The sequence below is a fragment of the Abramis brama genome (assembly GCF_963993115.1).
Source record: "Abramis brama genome assembly, chromosome: 21".
NCBI classification, from domain to species: Eukaryota; Metazoa; Chordata; class Actinopteri; order Cypriniformes; family Leuciscidae; genus Abramis; species Abramis brama.
Genome location: NC_139983.1, coordinates 25,422,369 through 25,446,279, shown reverse-complemented (window position 1 = coordinate 25,446,279; position 23,911 = coordinate 25,422,369). Strand labels below are relative to the sequence as shown.

Here is a 23,911-nt window from a genome sequence, read left to right as displayed (position 1 = left end):
TAACAAATAACCTGAAGCAGCGATTCAGCTGTCGCAGTGTCTGCCGTCAGAGATTTCCTCATACTTAAAGCCTCTCCAATCAGTTGATTAATCGCCTGCTAGCTCGAGGCTAATGAGGTCATGAGGGTGTATTTAACCATGGCCCTATTTAATTTTCTGCTGTCAGAACATTAAAAATTCCATTTTAAGCACATCATAATTCGGCTTGGCGATAAATTACTAATATTATCATGGGAGGTCTTATCTCCTCTGACACACAGCTCAATTTACCAGCTTGGTTCACTTCATGGTACCTTTATAGTGCCTCAAAAATCTATTTATCTAGATAATGTAATCTTCTGTCAAACATGTAGGCAACCTGTTACCAGTGTGTTTTCTAACACACTTTTCCTATTCAATTTTTTATACAGCCCTAACAATTTGGTCGATACATTGATCTTTCTAGTTGCAATTAGAAAGCTTTATGTTTAAGCATATGTCATTTTATCGCATAACATTTAATCAATAAAATCAAATAACATATGTGAGCTGCGATATTGGATTCATGCAACAATAAATTTTACTGAATAAGTCAAAATGTTTAACAAAAAAAGCTGTTACTGAGGTCAATATGATTCTCTTACTGAACAACTTGTCATTTTACAGTTATGTCTGTTTTCAGTTATGTTAAATGAACCAGAAACCGTTACACTTATTTATACCTATAAATGTTATTTGTGAGATTTGCATCAATCTATTCACTAATTTATTGTAAATTTGACAGCTTATAAATAAAGTTTGCTGGTATTTTACAATAAATTAACTGAAACCAATAAACTGAACAACTTTCACCGTTTCGGGGTAAAGCAAAGTGCCTATATGAAATCTATTATGGCAGCTTATATTATGTGAATCCCATTAAATTGCTCAGACAGTCATGCAGATTGTTTTCAGGTGTTTATTCAAATCAAGATCAGACCAACAAACACATCATGCATTTTCCTTATTCAAAGATCATCTAAAAAGAAAGAAAAGAAAGCACCTTTATCTACATTCAGATTTTTAACATGGATAGATCACCCAAAAATAAGTTCTCATCATTTACTTACCATCATGTCATTCCAACCCCGTATGATTTACTTTTTTGTTGAGGAAAAAAAGCAGCAGAAGCATTGTACTATATATCTCCTTTTGTGTTCCATGCAGAAAAATAATATGGGATTAAAATGAGTATATGATGAGAGCATTTTTGGTTGAACTAACCCTTTAACTCGGTTACATTATCTCATGTAGTGATGATCAAATGCTTTTTTCTCCCACATAAAACACAAAGATTTTCTAAATATTTTATATATTTACAATTACATAACATAATAACTACTTTGAATTAACTACTAAGAGTTTCTGCATATAGGAATTGAGCCATTTCTGTCTTTCCATTGCTGTCAAAAGCTTGCTCTTTTCTCTAAATGCAGCGTCATCCGCCACCACTATGTTTCTCTTCTGCTGGTGACCCACCCGTGAAGGCCAGTTGCCCAGCCAGCCCTTCACCAGCTCCTCCTCCATCTGTGACTGGCTGAGCGGAAGCCAATCACCCCCCACCAGCTGTTCTGTCCCAGCCTTAGCTGCTCCAAAATCTGGGGCGCTCAGCATCTGAATGCTCCAATCACGGAGCGAGATGGAGGGGTAAAGCACTTCCCATTGTTCACCTTTGGGATCCTCTTGACCAATAGCAGGCAAGTTGCTGTTTAGAAGAGAGAGAGATGTGTCAGAAATTTGTCCAGCGAGCAATAGGAAGCTCGCTAGACAAGCATGAAATGATAACTCTAAATGGACAATGAAACATGATTTATAATTGTGTTACAGAGCAGCTGTTTTTTTGTTTGTTTTTTACACCTATAATTAGGGCTGCAATTTCTAGAACTCTATTAAATGTAGCCGGTTTATAAGTGCTATCCAAAAAAAAAATTTTAAGGTTAACCAGAACTTTTCTATGAATTTTTTTTTTCTATGTTAGGAGAAAGACTTCCATGTGAAATTTTAATTCTCTAGCTCAAATGGAGTTGTGTGTTTGATGTGTTGAATTTTGCTAATTTAACCACTAGTAAATAACCACACATCTAATTTATCCCATAATTAATTAAAATGATATTCAAAACAAACTATTAATGCATGCAGAATTTGGTGAGTTTTCACCTAAGGGATACAAGGCTACAGCTGTTCAAATTGAGGTATAACAACAACAACGATGATAATAATAAATCTCCTATTTTTGAGAAACAGTTATACCTTTGGAGAGGTCGAAGTTGAGGCTGGGGAAACGCAGATGTCATCAGAGTCACACTCATGAGGACTAAGAACAACAGGGCAGGACGAGGAGGCAAGGATAAAGCCACCATCTACAGATAAATATGTTGACCAAGACATAATATTAGAAAAAAAATTCTGTACAGATAAGAGAGGGAGAGGATATGCATGCGCAACATTTAAAATGTAGATATTGAATGTAATTTACGAGGGATGCTGACTATTGCCAGAAGATAGTTCTGACTAGAGGCAACTTTGAAATTAAACTCATATATCAGCCAATCAGAAGTATATTTCAGATGTCTACATACATTATTTATTCACTCACATTATACAGCAGCACTTCAGAACAGACCAAAAAGGTACATATTAATAGCTGCATTTTTATATTTTTAAATACAAGACAGTTTTAACTTATCTTCTGCTTTGCAATATATTTCAAAATGATAAAATCTGAATGAATAAAAAATTTCCACCTAGAGGAAAAACCTGTTCCGTTACAAAATCTTTTAAAAAATCAATATAGATGTACTTTTTTAAAAATTTAGTAAAATAGTAATACATTATTTTTAAATCAACATGCATATTGTTTAATAATAGACAGTATTTTAATATATATATATTTATGTATTCATGTATACTTGAAAATATTATGATTTGCAATTATAGTCAAATTAATTTTTATGTTTTTGGTACCTTCGTGGAGTAGTTCTTCCTCTTGGCTGTGTGTTGCTGTGGTGAAGTTTGTTGTCTCCAGTGTGTGGAGTCAAAAATCCAATCAGTCTTGTGTGACTCCAAGCTGGTTTGCAAATCTTCCATGCAATGTCTCAAAGAGGTTTGTGATTGTCCAATATTTCTGTCTAATGCTCTAGGTAGGTAATTAATTGTTGAGAAGTTGCCGATGGTCCCTCTTTATGCTTTATCAACTTCTCTGGTTGTAGCTCTACCTCCAAACTCTATTGTGCATTGTCAAGTGTCAGTGTGAATATATACAGGATTTGGTTGTGTGGGATTATATATACCTCTCTTTTTGTCAGAAGTTGTAGGGGGAAACAGAAAAGATAAAAAGGCATGTGTCATTCTCCTTGTTGAAAAGGAAACCGAGCTGAAACAGAGAAGGCCACACCCCTGAATGTCCTGTTTGGATGGAGCCTTAAAATAGAGGAAAGAATCAGAGGAGAAAAGACAACTGTTTGGACGTCAGAACACCTTAATGATGTCTCAAAAAAGGAAAAAGATAAATCTGGAAAGTGCCACATGATCATGATCAAAACTAGTTGTTCCAGCGTTTCCATACTATGGCATATAATAACCTTGACTCAAGCGCGTGACCTACCTGTCACTGGGCGTAACCTATAGGATCACGAGTTACAAGATAAGGGTCGATAATGAGGATCCCGAACCAAATTTGAAGTGACGTGCTTGCTGTCCTCATGTAGCCCACGCACACGTTTGGATTCTAGGCCAAGCAAAACGTCACTCTCATTAAATTTGAAAGGTCTTGTCAAACACACTGAATCCCCCACAAGACAATTTGTCGCATTTTACGCAACCACGGGTAGGTTTTTGCTTCAGAAACACTCGACACAATCTGACAACTGCTAAAACAGTCATGTGCAGACAACACTGTGTTTCATACATAAGGAGCATCTTCTTTTCTAATGAAAATGATTGCATATTTCATTGTTATTCAATGTAAACATTCATCAGACCGTGGAAAAACACACATTCAACTTATAGGTGACATCCGGCGAAAGAAAACACTCATTTTCATTCAGCACAGGGAGGCTTGTTACGGAAGCTGACTTTAGCTAGGTCTCATTTAAAATAATGGGCAGCGGTTGTGAGTGCAAGGTTCAAACAAGCAGGTCCTGACAGTCATTATAGAGCACGACAACAGCGACGTGGACCGGTCGCGTCGGACATGAGTGGAGGGACAAGAATGAAAGCATCAGGGCGTGAGGAAGATGAGGTCAGGGGATTCAGCGGCGAGAGGCTGAAGAAATGATCTGAAGCGTTTAGTAAACTCTGGCCTCAATGTTGGTTGTAATCCATAGATCTGCAAGTTTTAACCGCCACCGTCAACCGCGAGTGTGAGTCATGAGCTCTTTTTACACAAGCAAGCACTCTCTCTTCTCTCTTATTCCTCACCTCCTTGTCTTTCATATCCTCATACAAACCTCTGGATTTTTCATGCTCACAAACTGTGAAAAATCTCAGAGTAAACTTTACTTAAAGGCCATCTGTTCATACAAATGAAGAGAGATTTTTTGGAGTGTTTATTATTGTTAAAGTAAATTCTAAACTCTATCGGACATAATTAGCACTAATTTTATCATCAGGCTAATTTTAATAAACACTGTTGTCACAAGATACACTGTAGCTATCTACCAAAACATTAATATCTACTTGTTCTGAACATATCTGAATACAAATAAATATTCTGTACTTTGGGGAATGTGACGGGTGGAACATTTTAAAAATGGCTCATGCTTTTCCTATTATCAAGGTTATGATAACATTAGCATTCCTATCATTAGCATTCTACAGCCAACACAGAAAGATGTTTTTGTGATCCACAAGCAGGTGCTAGCAGCAGCCATGTTAACAAGCCAAACCTTGACCTCCCTGAGACAATAATATGGTCTACTGTTCTTTTTAAAAGTCTGTACTGTCTATTATGTACAGTAATGTGATGTTATCCAAGCAAATCCCTTCATTAAGCACCCATTAAAAGGAAGTCAGCCAGACATGTTATGGTCATTTCAGGGAAGTAATGTGCCATTAATGATCATGTGATTGTGGGTGGCACATTTGTAGGATTCATCCAAGAAAGCTGATGTCATTTTTTTTTTTTTTTTTTTTTTTTTTTAAAAACACACAAAACAACACATTCTCAATGTGAAAGGTTATCCCATTTCTTTGGGAATTTAAGTCTCAGTGATTTCAGGACCCGAAGCTGGGCAATATTGTGGCATCATTGATTCATAGGCTACTGCTAATCATTTCTCAATTCACCTATTTATACTACGGCCTAAAAGTATGTACTCTTTTTGTGAAGAAAAACTAGATACTTTTGAGTGTGTAGCAAAAGAGTACACAAGCTTTGTGACATTTCATCACGTCATACAATTGCGTCTTTATCGGTTGCTAACTCTTTAGCATCCTGTCACAGTAAACTGGCCTGTCAATCATCTTGTCACAGTTAAAATCCTCCACATTTCATTTCATTTCATTTCCTACCGTCTCAGAGAGAATGCAGTAGCACGTTGATCTGCAGTCGCGGGTCTTTCATGCGGAGAACTCTCCTCATTTTAATGAATTATGACGCATTTGAAAGTTTTGCCCAAACGGATCTTTATAAAAGTCCACATTGTTATTGCAGATGACATATAACATCTGTTATATTTATAATTCTGATAACGTTAAATAAATATTTTTTTCTATCAGGTTAAACTTTGATTAGTCACTGACTCAACCCTTTATCTAAACCACCGTCGGTCGCGCATATCCGCGCGTTTTGTAGTTTTTTAACACTTTTTACTCGTTTTTGTAGTTCCTCCTCCAAAGCAATGGGATGTGGGCACGAATCCACACACCGGAAATAGTAGGGAACATCCGGGGACTTTTGACATGTACTCTTTTCAACATACAATGCTTTGGGACACACTTATTTTCACATATCTATTTAGGATGGATAGTATGGATATTGTGATGCAGGGTATGACCAAAGAGTATAGAAGCAAAAAATATAGGCTACTTACACTGTTACACACCTCGGGTCGTTAGCGACCCTATACTATTTCTACAAAAAAGGAATGAGAAAACAGTAATTCTTTATTATTTTGACTTGTTATATCGTTTATAATGAATGGATTGAGGAATACTAAAAAGGTTGATGTCTAACTTTAAAAAATGAATGAGGGGGAGGGTGGTGAATGATGTCCCGGGTCACTGTGTTTTAGTGTTAATTTTGAGAATTTCTATATGGTATAAGAAAAAAACATGTATTTTTAAAAACACAATTAACACATTAAACAATATCTAAACAGACCTGTTTCTTTGTAACTGTTTGTGAAATTTACTAGCAATTTATGAGTGCATTTTTTACACCATTTTTTAGTGTAGATTTTTGTGTTTAGTACACCATCAAATGGTTTCATGGGTTTTATGGAATGACACTGTATTCAGGCAAAGATTACAGTGATGCGTTAATGAAACTGTCACATCTGGAAGAGAAGAACAGCATGACATCACACATTTGCATCATACACCTCTGCAATCATCTCATGTGTATAACAGTCAGCATCAATGTCTCATTTTTACCCCGCTGCATTCCTATATCATTGATATGCGATAAACATAGCTGAGCTCATCTGCCTCCAGAGAGGCTCCACCACACAGAATTCCAATGTTTGATAAAACCGCAAATATCCTTCCCACACGTGTCACCCTGGAGCTAAATCTTTGGTGCCGTCTTAAATATGACAGGTATTCATACACCCCCTCCTATTTTTGTTCATGCACAAACAAGAATGTTGCTATTGTTGAATCTCTCACTGACTAATATGTGAGGGTTTCCTTAAAAAACTGTCTGTGGGCAGTATTGTTTTGGATCACATTTAAATTATCAGGGTAGCAACTTGATTGGTTACTGTAGTTTTGAAGTCCTTTAAATTCACTCTTACACAACAGATTCAGCTACATAATCTGATTTGACTGTAAAATAGTTGAAAACCATATGCCTGTTACCGCACAATGGGGCACATAAATTGAAATTTATATTAATGAGTGTGTTAAAAATATAAAAAAATCTTTTATAATATTGGTGTTGTTTAGCTTTGTGTTGCGTTTCTATGAACACCGAAAACCACTGCAATGCACAGCCTCTCATAGCTTGTTGCTAATTTATATATTTAGATCATATTATATACAGTGCAGATGATGAGACATACGAGGAAAGTGTTTTATCTGAAGGGGAACCCTAAAGTTGCTCTTAACACACACTGTAAGTAATGTAAAAAGTGTTTATTATCAGTATACATTTTTAATATAACAAACATCGTGTTGTGATCATTGAAACGCTCACATAATGTGTGATACATATGCATTCATGCTGCTTAGAATAATTTGCCACAAAGTCAGAGCTTATGTCTAAACTATTGTATATGTTGTGAGATATAAAATGCAACAACAAAGAACCAAATATGAAGAAAATATAACACAGAAAGCATATCTGTATGGCAAATTACTGAGTACATAATATGAAAGCAATGCAGGTGCATAACCAGTTCAAGGTCTGTAAAGATGCATTGCTTTAAGAAACGTATAAATGAAGAAATCAGCACCGAAACAGGGTATGAGTCACAATCTGCTAAGCCCTGAGATGTAAAAGGATTTGCGTTGTTGGAAAGTTTAAAGTTTCATTTATAAATCATGAAACTTTCAAGGACTGTATAACGCTTGGGAAAATCAGATCTGCTGAAGGCTAAAAAAGGTGAAGGATGAATCTGATGTGTGTGCGCTGCTATTCTTGAGTCTCAGAAAATGAATGTTTTTATGATGCGAGCTCTTCATGTGAGGCTCACCGAGCTCAAAAAATGAGATCTTTTCAAAACAGTTTTCGGATTCCAGACCTGGACCTTTCCAGCTAGCGTTTTAAAGCAAATGCCACTCACCCTGTAAGCCAGTCTTTGAACTCATGTAATTTCCCTCTGCAAATAGCACATTCTGCTATGTGGTTAAGCATTGTATTTTCAGCTTACATTCTTGTGCATCGCTTACATTCTTTTGAATATTAAAGTTATCCATTCAAGCAACTCAAACCCTCTGATAAAGATTCACGTTTTACTGACACATCATGTGCACACGTGCACACAAACGCATTAGTTCATATCAAACTCTCTTCTGGTGCTGGTGTAGTTGGCGTCTGGTCCACAGACTCTTGTTCTGGCCAGCGACCATGGCGGTAGACGAAATAATAATCTATGCGTGGCTCACTGTGGTGCAAGGTGGATTTGATCGTGAGAGGAAACTCTTCAGGGGCCAAATGCTTGAAATGGCCCTCAACCAGCACGCTTAGGCAATAGGACTCAGGATCCAATACCTCAAACTTGTCCGCACACTGATTGCACAGGTCCTGAGCGGTAGTGTTGGGACGCACTCCCAGGGTCTTGGTGTTGGAGCCAGCCTCCAGAAAGGACACGTTAATGAAGTCCTGACAGGAAAGAAATTTGAGAAAAATTAATACTCACGTTGACTGACCAATGGTTTTCCTTTGCCATTTTGGTTGCCATAATACCTGTACAGAGGAGCGTGACGCTCTAGCTTTGTTTAGGGTGCGGCGACGCTCCCAACGATGAATGGAGTCCTGGATCTCCAAACTTAACTGTCTGGTCACAGCTTGTTTATCAAAATTTTTGATGTGCTCCAGAGCTCCATAAGTGGTGGTGAGATAATATGAACCTAGAAGAATATAGATATATAATGGTGATATAGCAGTAACTTTGACATGCTAGCTGACATTCAGTGTTACTTTGTTTGTGACCAAAGCAAATGATTAAAAAAAATTGCTACATTTCAATGCATTTTATTAGTAGATTTTATTGTTTTACTCTCATCTTGTAATCTTAAAATATGAAAATTAATCAAATTATTACATTGTAAAAGCATTGACAATCTAAACAAAAGAGTGAACAAATATAAACAATAAGACCATGTGTAAAGAAAGAAAGAAAATAAAGATAAATATCACCCGTGGACAAAATATTTGTTACATTTATTATTTCTAATCAAGCTGAGTGTCAAATTAGGAAAAAAGTGTGAAAATATTGTTTCATATTTTGTATTTAAACCCCATTAAATGCTATCTGTCACATTTTCCTCAGCAAGCAAATGAATATGCCTCTCCAAAAATGCTTAAAATGTCATTTCCACCACGGAATGCATTTAAACTCGATGCACTTAAGATGTGGTGGAAAAGTTCTTGATTTTCAAAAAGAAGATGGGCATAATTCTTCTTTGAAGTATGCAATCAATCCATTATGCACATGATCACATCTACGGGTTTTTGTACGTTCACTGTGTGTGTGTGTGTGTCCTCACCCTCTCCGAGCTGCAAAGCCGGATCCATTAGCTCCATCATATACTCTACATCCAGCAGTAGAGCGCTGATGTTACAGCGAGCCAAGACGTACATCAGCACAGGCAGGAAGTCATCAGCCCCATGAGCCTTTCCTGTTACATACCAATCAGGAAATAATCAAAAACAGTCATTAATAAAATATAAAAAACATTTAAATCATTCATATCACATTAATAATACAACAAGCTCACTTTAAGAACAAGTTATTTCTAAATATCTCACAGTATGTGGCAATCCGTTGCTTTGAGAATGTGGATAATGCTACCACATTGTTAAGGGGCAGATCAATGTGTTGGCTGGACACTAACAGGGAACACTTTCTCATTCCTGAACGCATTCATTGCAACACTACACAGATTCCTGTTTGGTCATTTGCGCTCCCTGTATTTTATTTGTATATAGAACAAGAAATATATGCACCCTTGACTGCGTCTGGAGTGCCGCCAATACATTACAATCCAGAATATGCTGAGAGAGCTGTGCTGTACACTAAAAGCGTCGCAAGACTGACATTATTCTGTATGAGCAGTATGGCCAAATCATTTTAACACTTCAGGCTTTTAATGCTTAAATTGTGACATTTGAATATGTGCAATATGTTCTTGGATCAACATCTTTGTTAGTCCTGGAACAATATTCCAATCAACCAATCAGATTTAAGGGACAAGTTTACAGTTTATGTTAAGTTTAGGCTTTCAACCAAGGTTAGGTGCTTCTACATCAGTGTTAATCACCTATAATTTCCCTCTGATTTTATGGATAACTTATGGGTAGGGTTAGGTTTAGGGGTAGGGATATGGTTAGGATTCAATTTTCGGAGAGGAATGTGGTTCCAGGATCAACAAAATATGTTTAACTAACTTGGCAAAATCAGGACGTCCATTTTAGACACAATCAAACTTTATCCCCCCATATCCTTAAGGTTGTTCTCCATATTTAGTAATTTGGCAATGTTTTTCACTCACAATTGTTTCGAAAGCAAATAGGTCTCATCAAGCTATATTAACAACAGACATTATTTTGCTCAGAAATGAAAACCATTATTCTTAAAACATCAAAAATTCCCAAATACTGAATGGCTATATTATCAGTTTGCATTACCTGTTCACGTTGAAATTATTAAATGTTTTTATGATAATACAAAGGCTAGCACACAACAATGTAACTTGACTGCAGAGTGCATTCGGCTTTCAAAGAATGATTCATTGTGAGTTCATCTGTTCCGATCTTCATTTCAAAACAGTGCTTTGCATTTAAATGAAGTAGCAATGCGATTTCAAAACAAAATTGCAATGCAATGTGTTGAATTTTAATCTTGATCATTTAGAGGCGACGTCCTGATTTATATGCAAGTAAATTGTCTCATTAGATGTAAATTGTATTACTTCAGTATTACATTCCCACAGGAAACCCAGTCCTTTTATTATGGATCTAAAAATAGCACCTGCTGTGTGAAACAGTAAGGTTCATTTAAGATAATAAAATCAACTAAATGAGTGTACTAGAAACCACAGAATCAAAAGTTCTATCTTTTCTAACTTAGTAGGGTTAAACCAATTGGAATTATCTGTAGTTCAATTAATTTGACTTGAATTAAGTTTAATTAGTAGATAAAAAATAAAAAATAAAGATTTAATGAAACAATGCGAAATGTCATTGTTGATTACACTGATAATGTAATGTGCCTGAGCAAAATATGTTGTTTTGGACTTCAGAAAAGGGTTGTTGATGCCGATGAGACTAGAAAGTGTTGCCAAACCATTGCTTAAGATTGTGGTTTGGAAGTTGTAATAGAGGAAATGGATTTCATTTGTGACTGTTCTTTGAGATGGATATTTCTTTGAATAACACTTGAATAATAGCTCAGGATCTGCAAGCAAAGCTCATCTGGGCTAATCTCAGTGCTCATGAATACCTATTAAAGAAAGCACTGAAACAAGAATGGTGTGTATGAAAGGATAAAAAAGATCAGTGGTTCTCAACTGGTGTGTTGCAACCCAAAGATGAGTCGTGACTCTGTTCTGATAGCAAGGAGAAAAATAGAAATGATCATGCAAAATTGTGAGTTGTTAGGATACTAAAATAAATAGGCTTATCCATTTGTAAAATAGAGAATATGTGAACTCTGTTATTTTTGCACAAATTCAGCTGTCACTTGATGCAGCCAGTTTAGACTGATGGAAATATGGATGGGTTGCATGACACGCCCTCATGTTTGAAAGCTATGAACAGAACTATGCAAGGTTATTACGTAAAAGAAAATATGACCAAGACTACATCAATTATGGCTTCATTGGAAACAATGTCATGGTTTGTGCCGACCACATTGTGTTTTGTGCTGTGAATTATTGGCTGCTGAAAACTATTAAAATTACATTTTTATTCACATTTAAGATTTAATTTTTAATTAAATAATAAAAAATATTCAATTAAAGTGTATTTAATGTATTAATAAGTGTATTAATATAACATTAAATTGACAATTTGGTAAATACATTATTATAGCATTTTGTTAAGAGTTCATGATACTATTAATACATTTCAGTTGTTGAATATTGTTTGGCTTTTTATTTTATTTTCATTTTTATTTGGCCAGTGTAAAATCTGGATCATGAAGCACAACCAAATGAAAACAACTAAACCATAGTTTTAGGGGGGGAAAGAACATCTTAAGCATAGATAACTCAAGCTGCAGTTCAGCTCAAATTTTGGTTCAAATTCACATAGTACTATAGCATGGCAAGCTGTAACACTTCATGAAAGTGAAGCGCTTTGTTTACAGAACTTAAAAAAAAGAGGGGGCGGTCTTTAAGAACAGGTCAGTGGTTTATCAAGTCTTACTTTCAGTTGTTCTGCATGTAGATGCAGAATAATACAAACAGACAAGAGCTTCGAGAATTGATATTATGATAAATACTATGCATGTCCAGCACTCTTTTTTGCAGGTGTAGCACTTCCATATTTAGAGGCACTATGGCAGCTTTGATATAATCTGGACTAAATTTAGGGTGAGGAGGAAAAGGCGGAGTTTGAGCTGTAGAGAAACACTGGTTACGTGATTTCCGTATGATTTCTCTGCTCAAAGGTTGTGCTCTTTTCTCCTTATTCTCTAGAACTGATGAGTAATCTGAGCTGTGTTTCCCCAAGCCCTGACAGGTGATAATATAATATAATATAATATAATATAATATAATATAATATAATATAATATAATATAATATAATATAATATAATATAATATAATATAGAAAAAAATAAATTATGAAATATGAAATCGAACTAAAAGGGATCTACTAAGGGTGTATCTGAACTCTAGAGAATGTTTATAGAGGATGTTAGAAGGCAGATATATTATTATTGACATGGTATATGTTTATAAACATGAATACCAGGCATCATATAAGTATAGGATCAACTATATCTCTAATTCACAACATTTCAAATCAAACCCACCTGGAGAGCCCACAGACATCGATTCGTAGATCATTTTGCAGGTCTTGAGGAGCAGGTCGATCTTCTTCTGAGGTGAATATTCTTGGTGTAGGTTACTGAGCTTTGTTTGAATTTTGTCCATGATGGCATTTTCAGGAACACTTGTAATGATCCCCAGGTCTGTGGTGGTGGTCCCCTGAACCACTAGCTGGTTCTCTTTCAATTTCTTCAGATTTCCTGCACGGGAGTGGATATCCTTTAGTCCATTATACACAGCCTCCCGTAAGGGTTTCAGGACACTTTTGCATAATGCCGCTTCAATAATGATCTCTGAAGAGGGGGAAAACAGATACACACATAAACACATAAGGAAAATTACATACCATCTCCAAGATAAGCTTTATTCATTTATATATTCTTTATACATTATTTATATGTGTCTGACTTTTAATCATAGAAATCTATGAGGATATGGCTTCAAATATTATATGCCTATTTCACTGTGAAAGTCTTCATGAGACATTAATACATTTTTAATACTCTGGTGCTACAGAGAAGGAAAAGCAAGCAAACATATCTTGTGTCTCAGTGCAAGAGCGTTCATTTTCCTCACGGGAAAATATGAAACTTTCTTAATAATGCACCCACAATCACTAGTTAGAAACTTGATGATTTAATGCTGCTTTAAAAATGCAAGAAGATTCCTGGGCTTTCTCTTTGAGCAGTGAATTGATAATAAAAGTTATTGTGGTTTACTGTGGACTTTTTTTTTTATATGGACTGAGAAGCACAATAGAGAAAGCTCAGCCTTTATAGACGGTCTATTAAGTTTAACGTAAGGTTGGTGGCACAATCTTCAGGTGCTTTGCTAAGATGATTCTAGGCTTAAAAAGTAATTACATAAACAATAGATGAGTTCTGTTTGCACATTTTGGATTCTTGCTAATTTTAGGATGATAAAATGCTGGATGGAATACAGCAAGATGTGAATAAAACTTCCCAAAATGCGCATAAAAAACATATGCTTGCTTGAGTTTTTATTTGTTATTTGTTAAAAATTATTATTATTATTGTATTATATTATTATTATTATTATATAATTATTATTGCTTTTGAATAATTGTTCATCTCAGAAGTGTTCATAAATTCAATTTGCTTGGATGGAAACATACTGACATCAGAAGCTGCACATCTGAACATTTTCACAACTAATTGTTTAGATACTAAAAAGCAGAAGTTCTCAAAGTAAATATAAAGCAGTGGTCAATTACCCAGTTTCTCCTCAGAGTATGCGATTGCTTCCTGTAAATTTTGCAGCTCTGCACTCTGGATCAAGTAGCTTTTCAGTTGGGTTATCATCTGCCGGATCTCTTGGAGCATCTCTGTGCTGGAGGTGTGTTTCCGCATGGTGTCCAAAGTGAAAGCTCGATAATCCTTAACAAGGTTCCCAAAGTACGTGTTTCCATCCCGGGACATTTCGACAATGCGTTTCTGACACTTGCGGTCCGCATTCATGAAGCCTGTGAGGACATTGGAGAGGTTCGCCATGGACACCATTGATAGTCGTTGCTTGGCACGGTCTAGCATAATTGTTGATGTCCTCTTCATCACAGCACCTGTTGCCACAGTATCCGCCTCCTCCTCCGTGCTACTGGTTGAGTAGGAGTCATGGTCTGCTGGAGCTCCACCTTCAGGAGAGTATAGAGAAACATCTGAGACTTTGGGATGACCGGTGTTGATGCAGAGCGAACGGCTGACAAGACTGGGGCTGCTGGAGTTCAAAGGAACAATGGAAGTGTGCTCTTGGGGAATTGGCGTAAGTGGGTTTCCAAAGCTTTGGGAGACTTGTCCCGTCAGATTCTGAGACAATCTTTTCTTCCTGGGAGGTGCCACTGGAGCATTGGGCCGCTTCGGTTTAGGTGCTACCTCTCGAGTCACCATTGGAGCTCCATTAGTTACCTTAGACTCTTCTTCTGGCACCTCCTGAAGTTGCTGAGTATCTGGGTCCATGGGCATGTCCTTTTCTTCTATATTGTCATCTAGGCAAATGAGAGATGCTACAGGTACTTGTGGAATATCTTCTTTTGCTTCTGTGGTGGTGCTGGTGTGAACTTCCTTCTGCGTTGGTTCCTCTGAAGCTTGCTTTTCAGATAACCTCCTTCGGATAGGAATTGGAGGAACTCGATGTGAAGCTGTATTAGAAAGTTGCTTTCCTTCTTTGCCCTGAGCTGGTTGTAAGACAGCTGGCTTGTCACACTCAGTGCTTGGGACAGGAGTTCCCTGTCTCTCTTGTTCTCTGTCTACACGCTCACAGTCACTTCCTTCCCCTTTTTTGACTGAAGGGGGAGGAGAACTAAGAACTGGCTTAAACTCCCCTTTTGAAGGCTTGACTAATGCATAGTTTAGAGAGCACTCAGGTGCACTGGGGGGACGAGGGCGTAGGGGTGGCGGCCTTTTGAATTTGGGAGGAGCCTGGACTGGTGCGTTGAGACTCTGGGTCCTCAGAACAGGGGTAGAGGAGGTGGGCATCAAGCTGTTGCTGCATTCCTCAATGAAAATTGGGTTGACATACCAAAGCCGGTCACTGCCAATGGAAAGCTGGATTTCACAGGAACTGCTTTGTCCCTGTCGATCCAAAGCACCACAGCTACCAGCAACGTTTTCCACTTCCTCATGACTATTCAGAGCTGAGTTCCAGAACTCTGTGTTAGTATGAGAAATATGAATGTTATCATTATTTAACTTTTACAAGACAATTTCCACATGCTAAAGTATTATATGCTATAGCATCAATTGCTATTTACACTTGTTTCCCATGAGCTGTCACCATTTCATAATTGAGATTCATATCACTTTAGGGTGCGATGACAAAAGGTAAAAAATAAGTACAAATGTGCACTACCAAATAGTTTTAATACCACTAACTACCATTAGGCGATTTAGCCATTAGCTTGTACAGTAAGCATTGTGACAATATTGTCATTTAAAAAATATTTACATATATTTTATATACACTTTAATTTCTATATTTCTTATTTATTGATCTCGTTTTATATTGTATACTTTGTATATTTGTTCCTTTTTGATGTGCATGTTGCTTATCTCCACGTTTTGTATTTTATTCCTTTACACCTTTGTTCACATTTCTTTTTCCCCATTCATTTTAATGTATGTTTATAATGTTCTTTGGAATGTTCATGTTATATTTGTTTTTGTTCCTTTACATTTTCATCCCTTCAAATATTTTTGTTCCCCCATTCCTTTTTAATGCTTGTTTATAATGCTCTTTGGAATGTTTTATTTACCTTAATAAAAATGTCAGACTTTCTCATTGTTCTTTGTGTGTGTTTTTAAAATTATATTTGAATGTATTAAAATTGGGGGAAGGGGGGTTTAGTGTATACTGAGCAATATCTGCATAGCTGGCCTATAACCAATCAAATCACTGTGCGATAAGGCCTAGGGTGGGCTATGTTCTAAAAGTAACCAATCAAATCACTTTCCTGGGTTTTCAATGTGTCCTGTCCTCCAATAGTGGTCTGGGTAATGGGAGTGGTTTTAAAAGAAAAGGACCAATAGGGGGGAAGGCCAAAAGGTGCACAAAGGTGTGAAAATGTTCTCTTGAAAAAACCTTTGATGGGATTACTTGCCATGGCAACAAATGGCTGTAGCATGGAAGTATACGTCCACAACATACATCCGATTTGGTATCATTTCGGATGTATACGGATATATACAGACCCATGGAATTTGAGCTATCCGGCCAGTATACTTCTGGATTCTTCCGAATTTCAGCAGTGTATACAGGAGTATACTGGTCCGGATACACCTCTTTTCATGCAGTGAAAGCTGCACTATTCTTTTCCTAATTTAAAAAGTTTTACACAAAAATATATGAATAGAGCTTTCGAAAAATCACCTCAAAGGAGAATAAGAGTCATATCAGTACCCTAATAATTTTTTTTTTACAATAGCACCTGCAGTCCCACATAAAATATGTGCGCAGAAGTTCTGCAGATTTCTACAGAATTGGAACGCATCCCACACATACTCTGCCCCGTGCACATTCATTTCGAAATATTCCCTGGGGCGACGTATACATGCACACAATGAGACACTCAGTCAACTGCAGCATTTTCATAGTATTGCAACCACTCTCTGTTCTGCCCACCCCTCTCGTCTAGGGCAACATGTGAATCAGGGCTGCTACTGAATAAGAGCTCTGTTTAAAACATTTCACTATATTTACCACAGATTTACTCTAAAATCAGCACAGAAAGTATGCAGACAAAAAAATTGCTGAGTGCAACCTTAAATAAACTAAAATTATAGAAGATAAACTATGGTTACGTCTTACCTGAACCTAGAGAAGAGATCACCTCCATGTCCTCATATTTAGCTACCTTTTGAATTACCTGAGGCAACTTCAGAGGAAAAGGGAGGATGTCCCTGAGTAAAAAATATAAATGAAAAGTCTATTTTAGACATTTTTAAAGAATATTTTGCAAAAAGTTAAAGTAAAATGGACATTTGTGATTTTGTTTGTTGTTTATCTTACCGGCTAACACAGTAGAAAGCAATGAGTTTAAAAATGTTCTCAAACACCAGCACAGACCCTTCAAGGTACAACACTGCAGTGAATGAAAGAAACAGACATGTTAATGTTAGGCACATATCTGGTCCCTGATGTTAGCTAATACTTCGATTTAGTGGTGGCACTAGTTCTTTGTTTGTGTGACTAATTGCCTACTGACATAGTAGAAACACTAAAATAGAATCTAACTCACTGTGTAATATCTGTAAGGGTGGGAAGTGGGATAATAATGAATGATGATGTGTAAATAAACATGTCCTGACCGCCCCACGCTAACAGAGTTTTTATTTCAGCCAAAAAAAGAGAAGATGAAAACAATAGACTTTTCAGCTTTGTAACCACTGGACAAATAAGACTGCTTTGTAAAAATGTGAAAATGACCACATATGCACTTAAGCACACACACAGACACACACACACACACACACACACACACACACACACACACACACACACACACACAAGGAAATGAAGCTATAAGAGGCCAGTGCAGGACATCCTGTAGTTACTACTGCAATGCAGGGCTGGGAACAGGAAACCTGTGGCCCGCAACCCTTACCGTCAAAACACATTTGATACCCTTAAGGACCTGTTTATGTCTGTGTATGCACTCAAACATCTATGCGAATGTCTTCAGGTATGTATCCATGTTTGTTTGTTAGGGTTAGGGTCTGTATGCAAATGTGTTTGTGTGTGGGTTTGTCTATGGCATAAAGGCATTCTGCGCTCAACACTAAATCAAAATAAATAAAAAACATTGGTTTTGTCCATATTTGACCCAAACATAGGTTGAAACAACCCAGCATTTTAGAGTGAAGTTGAATGAACAGGCATTTCTCAATGCTAAAGAACTCACAGGACTTTTCTTCCTTTATAGGCAGTTCCTTGACATGGGGCTCCCCCAGCTGGTCAGGAAGACGTACTGCCAGTACCATCGTTTGTTGACTTGAATCCCTCCTGACTAAAAAGATCTGCAAAATCAAACCAATGACACAATCAGTTCGGCAGTACTAGAGCTTTTAAGGACCACATTTTTGCATTTAAAAACCCAAGACGCAGTGCAGGGGAATAGTAAAACAGTACAGTATGCTACGAAACGCAGAGCTATCGAGAAGCACTTTTATGAGAAAAGGTGTATGGCAAAAAAAATAAAAAATTAGATAAAAGATGTTGCCGAACAGCAGGACTGAACGCTATTGTTTCTAAAATGAAAAACTTTATATAAATTAAATAAAACTGTAAAAAATAAATAATTAAATACTTAATGATCGTCATAGCTAAAGTTGCGTTATATGGCGTGAACGCAGCATGATTGTTTTTCCTGATTGGTCTACTTGGAGGCTAGTATATGCTTTGTATATGTTTTGTGTTTTAAGTTTGAATTTGTTTGTATTTGATGCAACATTTTAAGAACAAGATGCTCTCTTGTAAGATACTGTAAAAGCAGCCAGGCGCAGCACAATGGTCACACACTTAGCTATTTGAAAAAGGTATTTAACTTTCTTTCTTTTCTTTTTTTCTTTTTTTTTAACTTAAAATAAATAAAGTGCAGTAGAACAAAACAATGCATTTTATGTGAATCATTTCCTGTGTTTTCCTCTCACCCCAGGAAACTCCTTGCTCAGTATATACATGGCTCTGTCCTGCTTCATTCCCAGTTGAAGCCACACTGGACACGTCTTAATCAGTTTCTCCAGGATGCTGATACTAGGAACAGGTTTATTGGACTTGCTCACTGGAGATGTGGGGACTGATGGTTTTGGGACTACTGGTGGAGGTGGTCTGGGTTGAGGTGGAGATGAGGGCCTAATGGCAGGAGGTGGAGGTGGTCTAGGCATGGCTGAGGAGCAGCTCTTAGGAAGAGCAGAGGGAAGTTGTGCTGGGAGGGGTGGCTTTGAGGCCTGGGGAGACATGGGTTTGTGGGGAGGAGGTAAGGATGGTTTGGAGTTAAGCTGAGGTGAGGAAGGTTGTACACATGCAACTGGGTGTGAAGTAGGGAGCGGAAGGGAGGCGGTGTCAGTGGAAGGGTTGTCAGATATATCAACCAATGGGAAGGCTGAAGAAGTCAAGGAAGAAGAAAGAGGACTAGGAGGAAGAGGAGTGGTTTGTGAATGGAAAGATGCCTGAATAGGTGAAGATAGGGGTGGGGAAGAGGGTTTGGAGAGGCTTGGAGGTGCTGTGGAAGGGCCAGGAGAAAGCATAGTGCATACTGCAGGACACACAGAACTTTGAGAAGAAATCGATGAATGTTTTTAGATCACCCTGCAGAAACAAAAAAAGATTATGGACATTCAAACATTCAAAAATCTCAGTATAACAAAACTGCAACAAACTCGAGAACAAGATAACCACTGTATCATACAGTAGAAGGAAAAACAGAAGTCTTTTTTAATTTTTTGTCCCTTGAAAACATGAGGTCAGTTCAGAATGTCATATGATCGTAATTAATGTGCCAACATGGCTAAGTTGTGCAACAGGGAATGTGTCAGCATTTTCACGTGAGGATGAAATAAGCCTTGTGCATCATAGCAGCCGTTTTGTTCTCTGTTCTAGCTAAGCTGCTGTCTCCCATTCTTCCTGTTTCTTGGCTACCAGGATGTTTCCCTCCTCCAGTTCCTGCAAAAATCTCTCCTTTGGCATTGCTGTACTGTAATATCATATATGACATATGTTTCGGGGGAACTTTACAGCTTGTATGTAACTCATTTTCCATTGCAGACAGCAAGCCATATCAATATTTATTGCTTGCAAACTGAACATGAGAACTCATGAATTCACTAAACACTGCTGTATTTGTCAGGAAGTATTTGATTTCTTTAGCCTTTGGTAACACTTTCTTTACAGTGTCCTTGTTACACGTTACATGTAGTTACTGTACACTCAAAAAAATAATTCATTGGATGAACATGATTTAATCATGCCACCTATATTCCATCTAAACAAACCAAGTTAAGTCAACCAACCTTTATCATGTTATTTGAACACAAAATAGATGTGTTGGTTAAACATGATATTAATATTTCCATTTAACTCATTTGCATCTTTTTTGAGTTACATGTTCATTCTTACTCAAAAAAATAACTCTTTGAATGAACATAAAACAATCATGGAAATGATTTCCACATGATTAACTTGCTTTATTTCAGCATTATGCAATTCTGTTATTCCAATTTAATGTACTTACGTTGGGTCAACTTAATTTATTAAGGTTGATTCAACTTATTTACTATGGTTGGACACAGCTTAATTTAATAGTGTCAGCCCAACTAATTTACTTACTTTGCATTCAACTTATGTGTTTGTTATTTTCATTCACCCATTCATATTTTATTTATTTTAGTGACACATAATTAAATGAATAGACTATAGCTAGCTATTTGCTAGCAGTAGCACATATTAGCATCTTAAATGCTAAGATTTACATGCTCCTTCAGCCAAAGCAGTTAAAAGTAAACAAATCAGTCCACAGCCAAACAAAATGCTCCACACTTCTCCACAATGGTAACCCACTGTATTTTAAATGGTTCTAATAATTCCAACGTAATTGAACATTAAACACAATTGCACACTATCAAGTCTTCCCCTTTTCTCATTTTCTCAAAAAAACATAAAATAACACTTAATTTTAACATTTATTCTCTCTTAATTCAACCATATGCAAAGCATGCTGGGAACTAACAAGCACTGCCCAGTTTCAGTTAATGCAACACAAATCATTCATGTAATCCAACACACACGGATTAAGTAAACTTAAATTTTACATATTAAGCAGATTGAACACAATCAAATTAAGTTAGGGCAAAATGGCAGTTGGCGTCGCACTATACTGCCACCCTAAGAATTTTTTTACTTAACATAAATGGTTTGTGTTTAGACAACACGTTAGGATTTTGTACTGTTAAGTTGAGACATAATTACGTGGACCTTAATAGAAAAAAACATTTCAAGTCAACAAACACAATTATTATAAGTAAACTAAATATAAATATATTATGTAAAGTGTACAACCTTCCTAGTTCATTTTTTTGAGTGAGTAATAACTATAAATTAGGGATAATTACATGCAACTAAACCTAAAGCAACCCAATAGTAACTACATTTAGATAATTATTGTTATTCAGTACTTAAATGTATAATTACACTGTAACACGGACACCTTGAAATAAAGTGTAACCTGGCCTTTTCATCACTGCCCAATTATTGCAAAACACAATAAAAAGATAATATCCATTAAATAAAACAAGAGACATTGGGTTTAGAGACAATACCCAAGACATAGAGACAAGCAACATGGGTGTTTGTGCAATTCCTCAACATTTACCTGGCTGAAATGCACACACGTTGTTGGCAATCTATATTTTATATTAGTAACCATTTAAAACACTTCAAATATGTAAAAGCATTACATATTTTAAGTGTATTTGAAAAAGATACAGATCTGGACCTGGGAGACATATCCACATCTCTCCCACATATTCAGGTTAGTGACCTTTCAAAATGAGGTTTTCTTAAGCGTTTACATTTGGATCCATGATATTCACAATAGATGAAGTGTTTGGAAATTCACAAATATTGATTCATCTTTTAAATAAGTATAAAAGTGAAGACTTCAAGTTGTTCCGGCTTTCCAGTGGTTTTCATTCCTCCTCAAGTCTTTCCAAAAAGTCAGCATAATTTCAGGACTTAACAAATACCTTTTCTGCTCAGTGAGAGCAAATAGCAAAAAAACGCTAAGACAGCTGCGGTGTATCTGGCAATACTTACTCTCAGGATGCTCCGTGTTCTGAGTCCCAACAGCTGTTTTCATCATTCAGTCTTAAAACTCAACATTCTTCCTTTGGCGTCACAAATAATCCCTCACAGAATGACCAAATATGCAGTAAAAGATGTCCTCCATATTCTTGCTTAGCTCTTTCACTTTGTGTTTTTCTCTTTGGTGCGCTTTCCGAATTATGTATTCCTTTTGTGAATGAGGGTGGCCGAAATCATTAAAATGCAGAAAAAACAAAAAGAAGAAACAGAAAAATTCACGTCCCCTTTTTTTTTTTTTTTTTTAACTTCCTGTCAGCAAAGTAGTCAGGAAGGGGCTGTCCAGGGTGGTCAGCCAACCCCTTTCCACCCCCCTACAGTCTCACACACACAGTTGAGCTAAATAAACCTCAAACATTAACACACTACACTCTGCTTCCCGTCGTCTCCGTCTCGCTTTCATAGTGAACGCAGCATAAACAATGTCCGCAGATGTGTTTACCCCAAAAACAGAGCTATGAGGAGTGAACTTCCCTCCCTCCTCCCCCATAGAGTCTGAAAGTGTCTGAAGTTAAACAACTCCAGATGCTCAGGAACCCCAAAAGTAGTTCCATAAGGTCTGCAGTCCAACATATGGTTAGTTTTACCATTGGGAGCGAATGGCATCCCATCCACCCCACCCTCCTCGATGCTCCTAATCGTTGGATCCATAATATTTGCAAAGAGCGTCCTCAAAGCAAATTGATGGAGAACATCTACACTGCACCACCTGTTCAAGAGCCATCAGGAGGGGGAACATATTTGTGATGCTGCCAAGTATAATGCACTTTTAAACGATTTGTTTTCCGTTCGCATTAGCAGGCAGTTGATTGTAATTTCAAAAGCTCTGAAAACTTTCAAGAGTGTGAAGCATTTGCAGGTTAATGCATCAAGATCATACTATGAAAATATAAGTTCTGACCAGCAAATTGTGTCCTATGAAAAAAAGTGAATTTTAAATGAACTGTTGAAGTCTGATGTTTTGCATGACAAATCAATTTGTATAGTCATCTAGGTTTGTTTGTAAGAGCTTTACAAACCCGTGAGCTTGACAGCAGATGCTTCCTGTTAGTGAGGTGTGACTTCCACAAGTGAGTGAACTCAAAGAAGAAAAGACACTATCGTCCCTGACCCAAACAACCTAAGTGTCAGGCTTGTAGATGAGATCTTCCCTATCTTACTCTCTTGTGAAATATCTGTATCATTGTGGTAACTGACTGATTGTCACTTGATAACTATGTTTAGAGTTGTTATTTAAGACTCATAATGAGTTGTGCAAACAAGCAAAAGTTGGATTTTTTGGCTGCAAGTTAAAATGGCGACGCTGTTCTGGGTTCAGCTCAAGTGATGACTTCTGTGGAATCTTGGAAGGGGTGGGGCTGGGGGGTTGATGTGACTCACTCCTCACATCCAGGAGACTCAGTCACTGTTTCCACTCGGCTCTCACAGCTGCTGCCAGTTCAGCAGAAACACTGCATGAAACTTCCCAAATCACTGTAGATCTGCATTCAGAGGAATAACACAGCTTCACACGGCTACAGGAATTTCTAAATTCAGTAGTCCAGCAACATTTGTTTGCCCAATACAGTATACATACGAACACTGGAAATAGTATTAAGTCCTATATCCTTGAATTTGATTGGCCGAGCGGCATCTTGATGTAACGG

General features: G+C 37.1%; 2 protein-coding genes across 2 annotated transcripts; both read right to left on the bottom strand.

The window, feature by feature from the left end:
• Positions 1 to 1,218: 1,218 nt before the first annotated feature.
• Positions 1,219 to 3,233, bottom strand: pth2 (parathyroid hormone 2). Its single transcript, XM_084097554.1, has 3 exons — positions 2,983 to 3,233; positions 2,269 to 2,378; positions 1,219 to 1,723 (listed from the first exon to the last, which is right to left on the bottom strand). The coding sequence occupies exons 1-3, from the start codon at positions 3,103 to 3,105 to the stop codon at positions 1,357 to 1,359; spliced, it is 600 nt and encodes a 199-aa protein (XP_083953680.1). The 5' UTR covers positions 3,106 to 3,233; the 3' UTR covers positions 1,219 to 1,356.
• A 4,066-nt stretch (positions 3,234 to 7,299) lies between these two features.
• Positions 7,300 to 22,519, bottom strand: rin3 (Ras and Rab interactor 3). Its single transcript, XM_084097553.1, has 10 exons — positions 22,221 to 22,519; positions 19,061 to 19,718; positions 18,313 to 18,427; positions 17,421 to 17,493; positions 17,220 to 17,311; positions 14,134 to 15,564; positions 12,884 to 13,192; positions 9,391 to 9,522; positions 8,588 to 8,751; positions 7,300 to 8,503 (listed from the first exon to the last, which is right to left on the bottom strand). Exons 2-10 carry the CDS (start codon positions 19,655 to 19,657, stop codon positions 8,177 to 8,179), a joined length of 3,240 nt encoding a protein of 1,079 aa, XP_083953679.1. The 5' UTR covers positions 19,658 to 19,718; positions 22,221 to 22,519; the 3' UTR covers positions 7,300 to 8,176.
• Between the last annotated feature and the right edge of the window lie 1,392 nt (positions 22,520 to 23,911).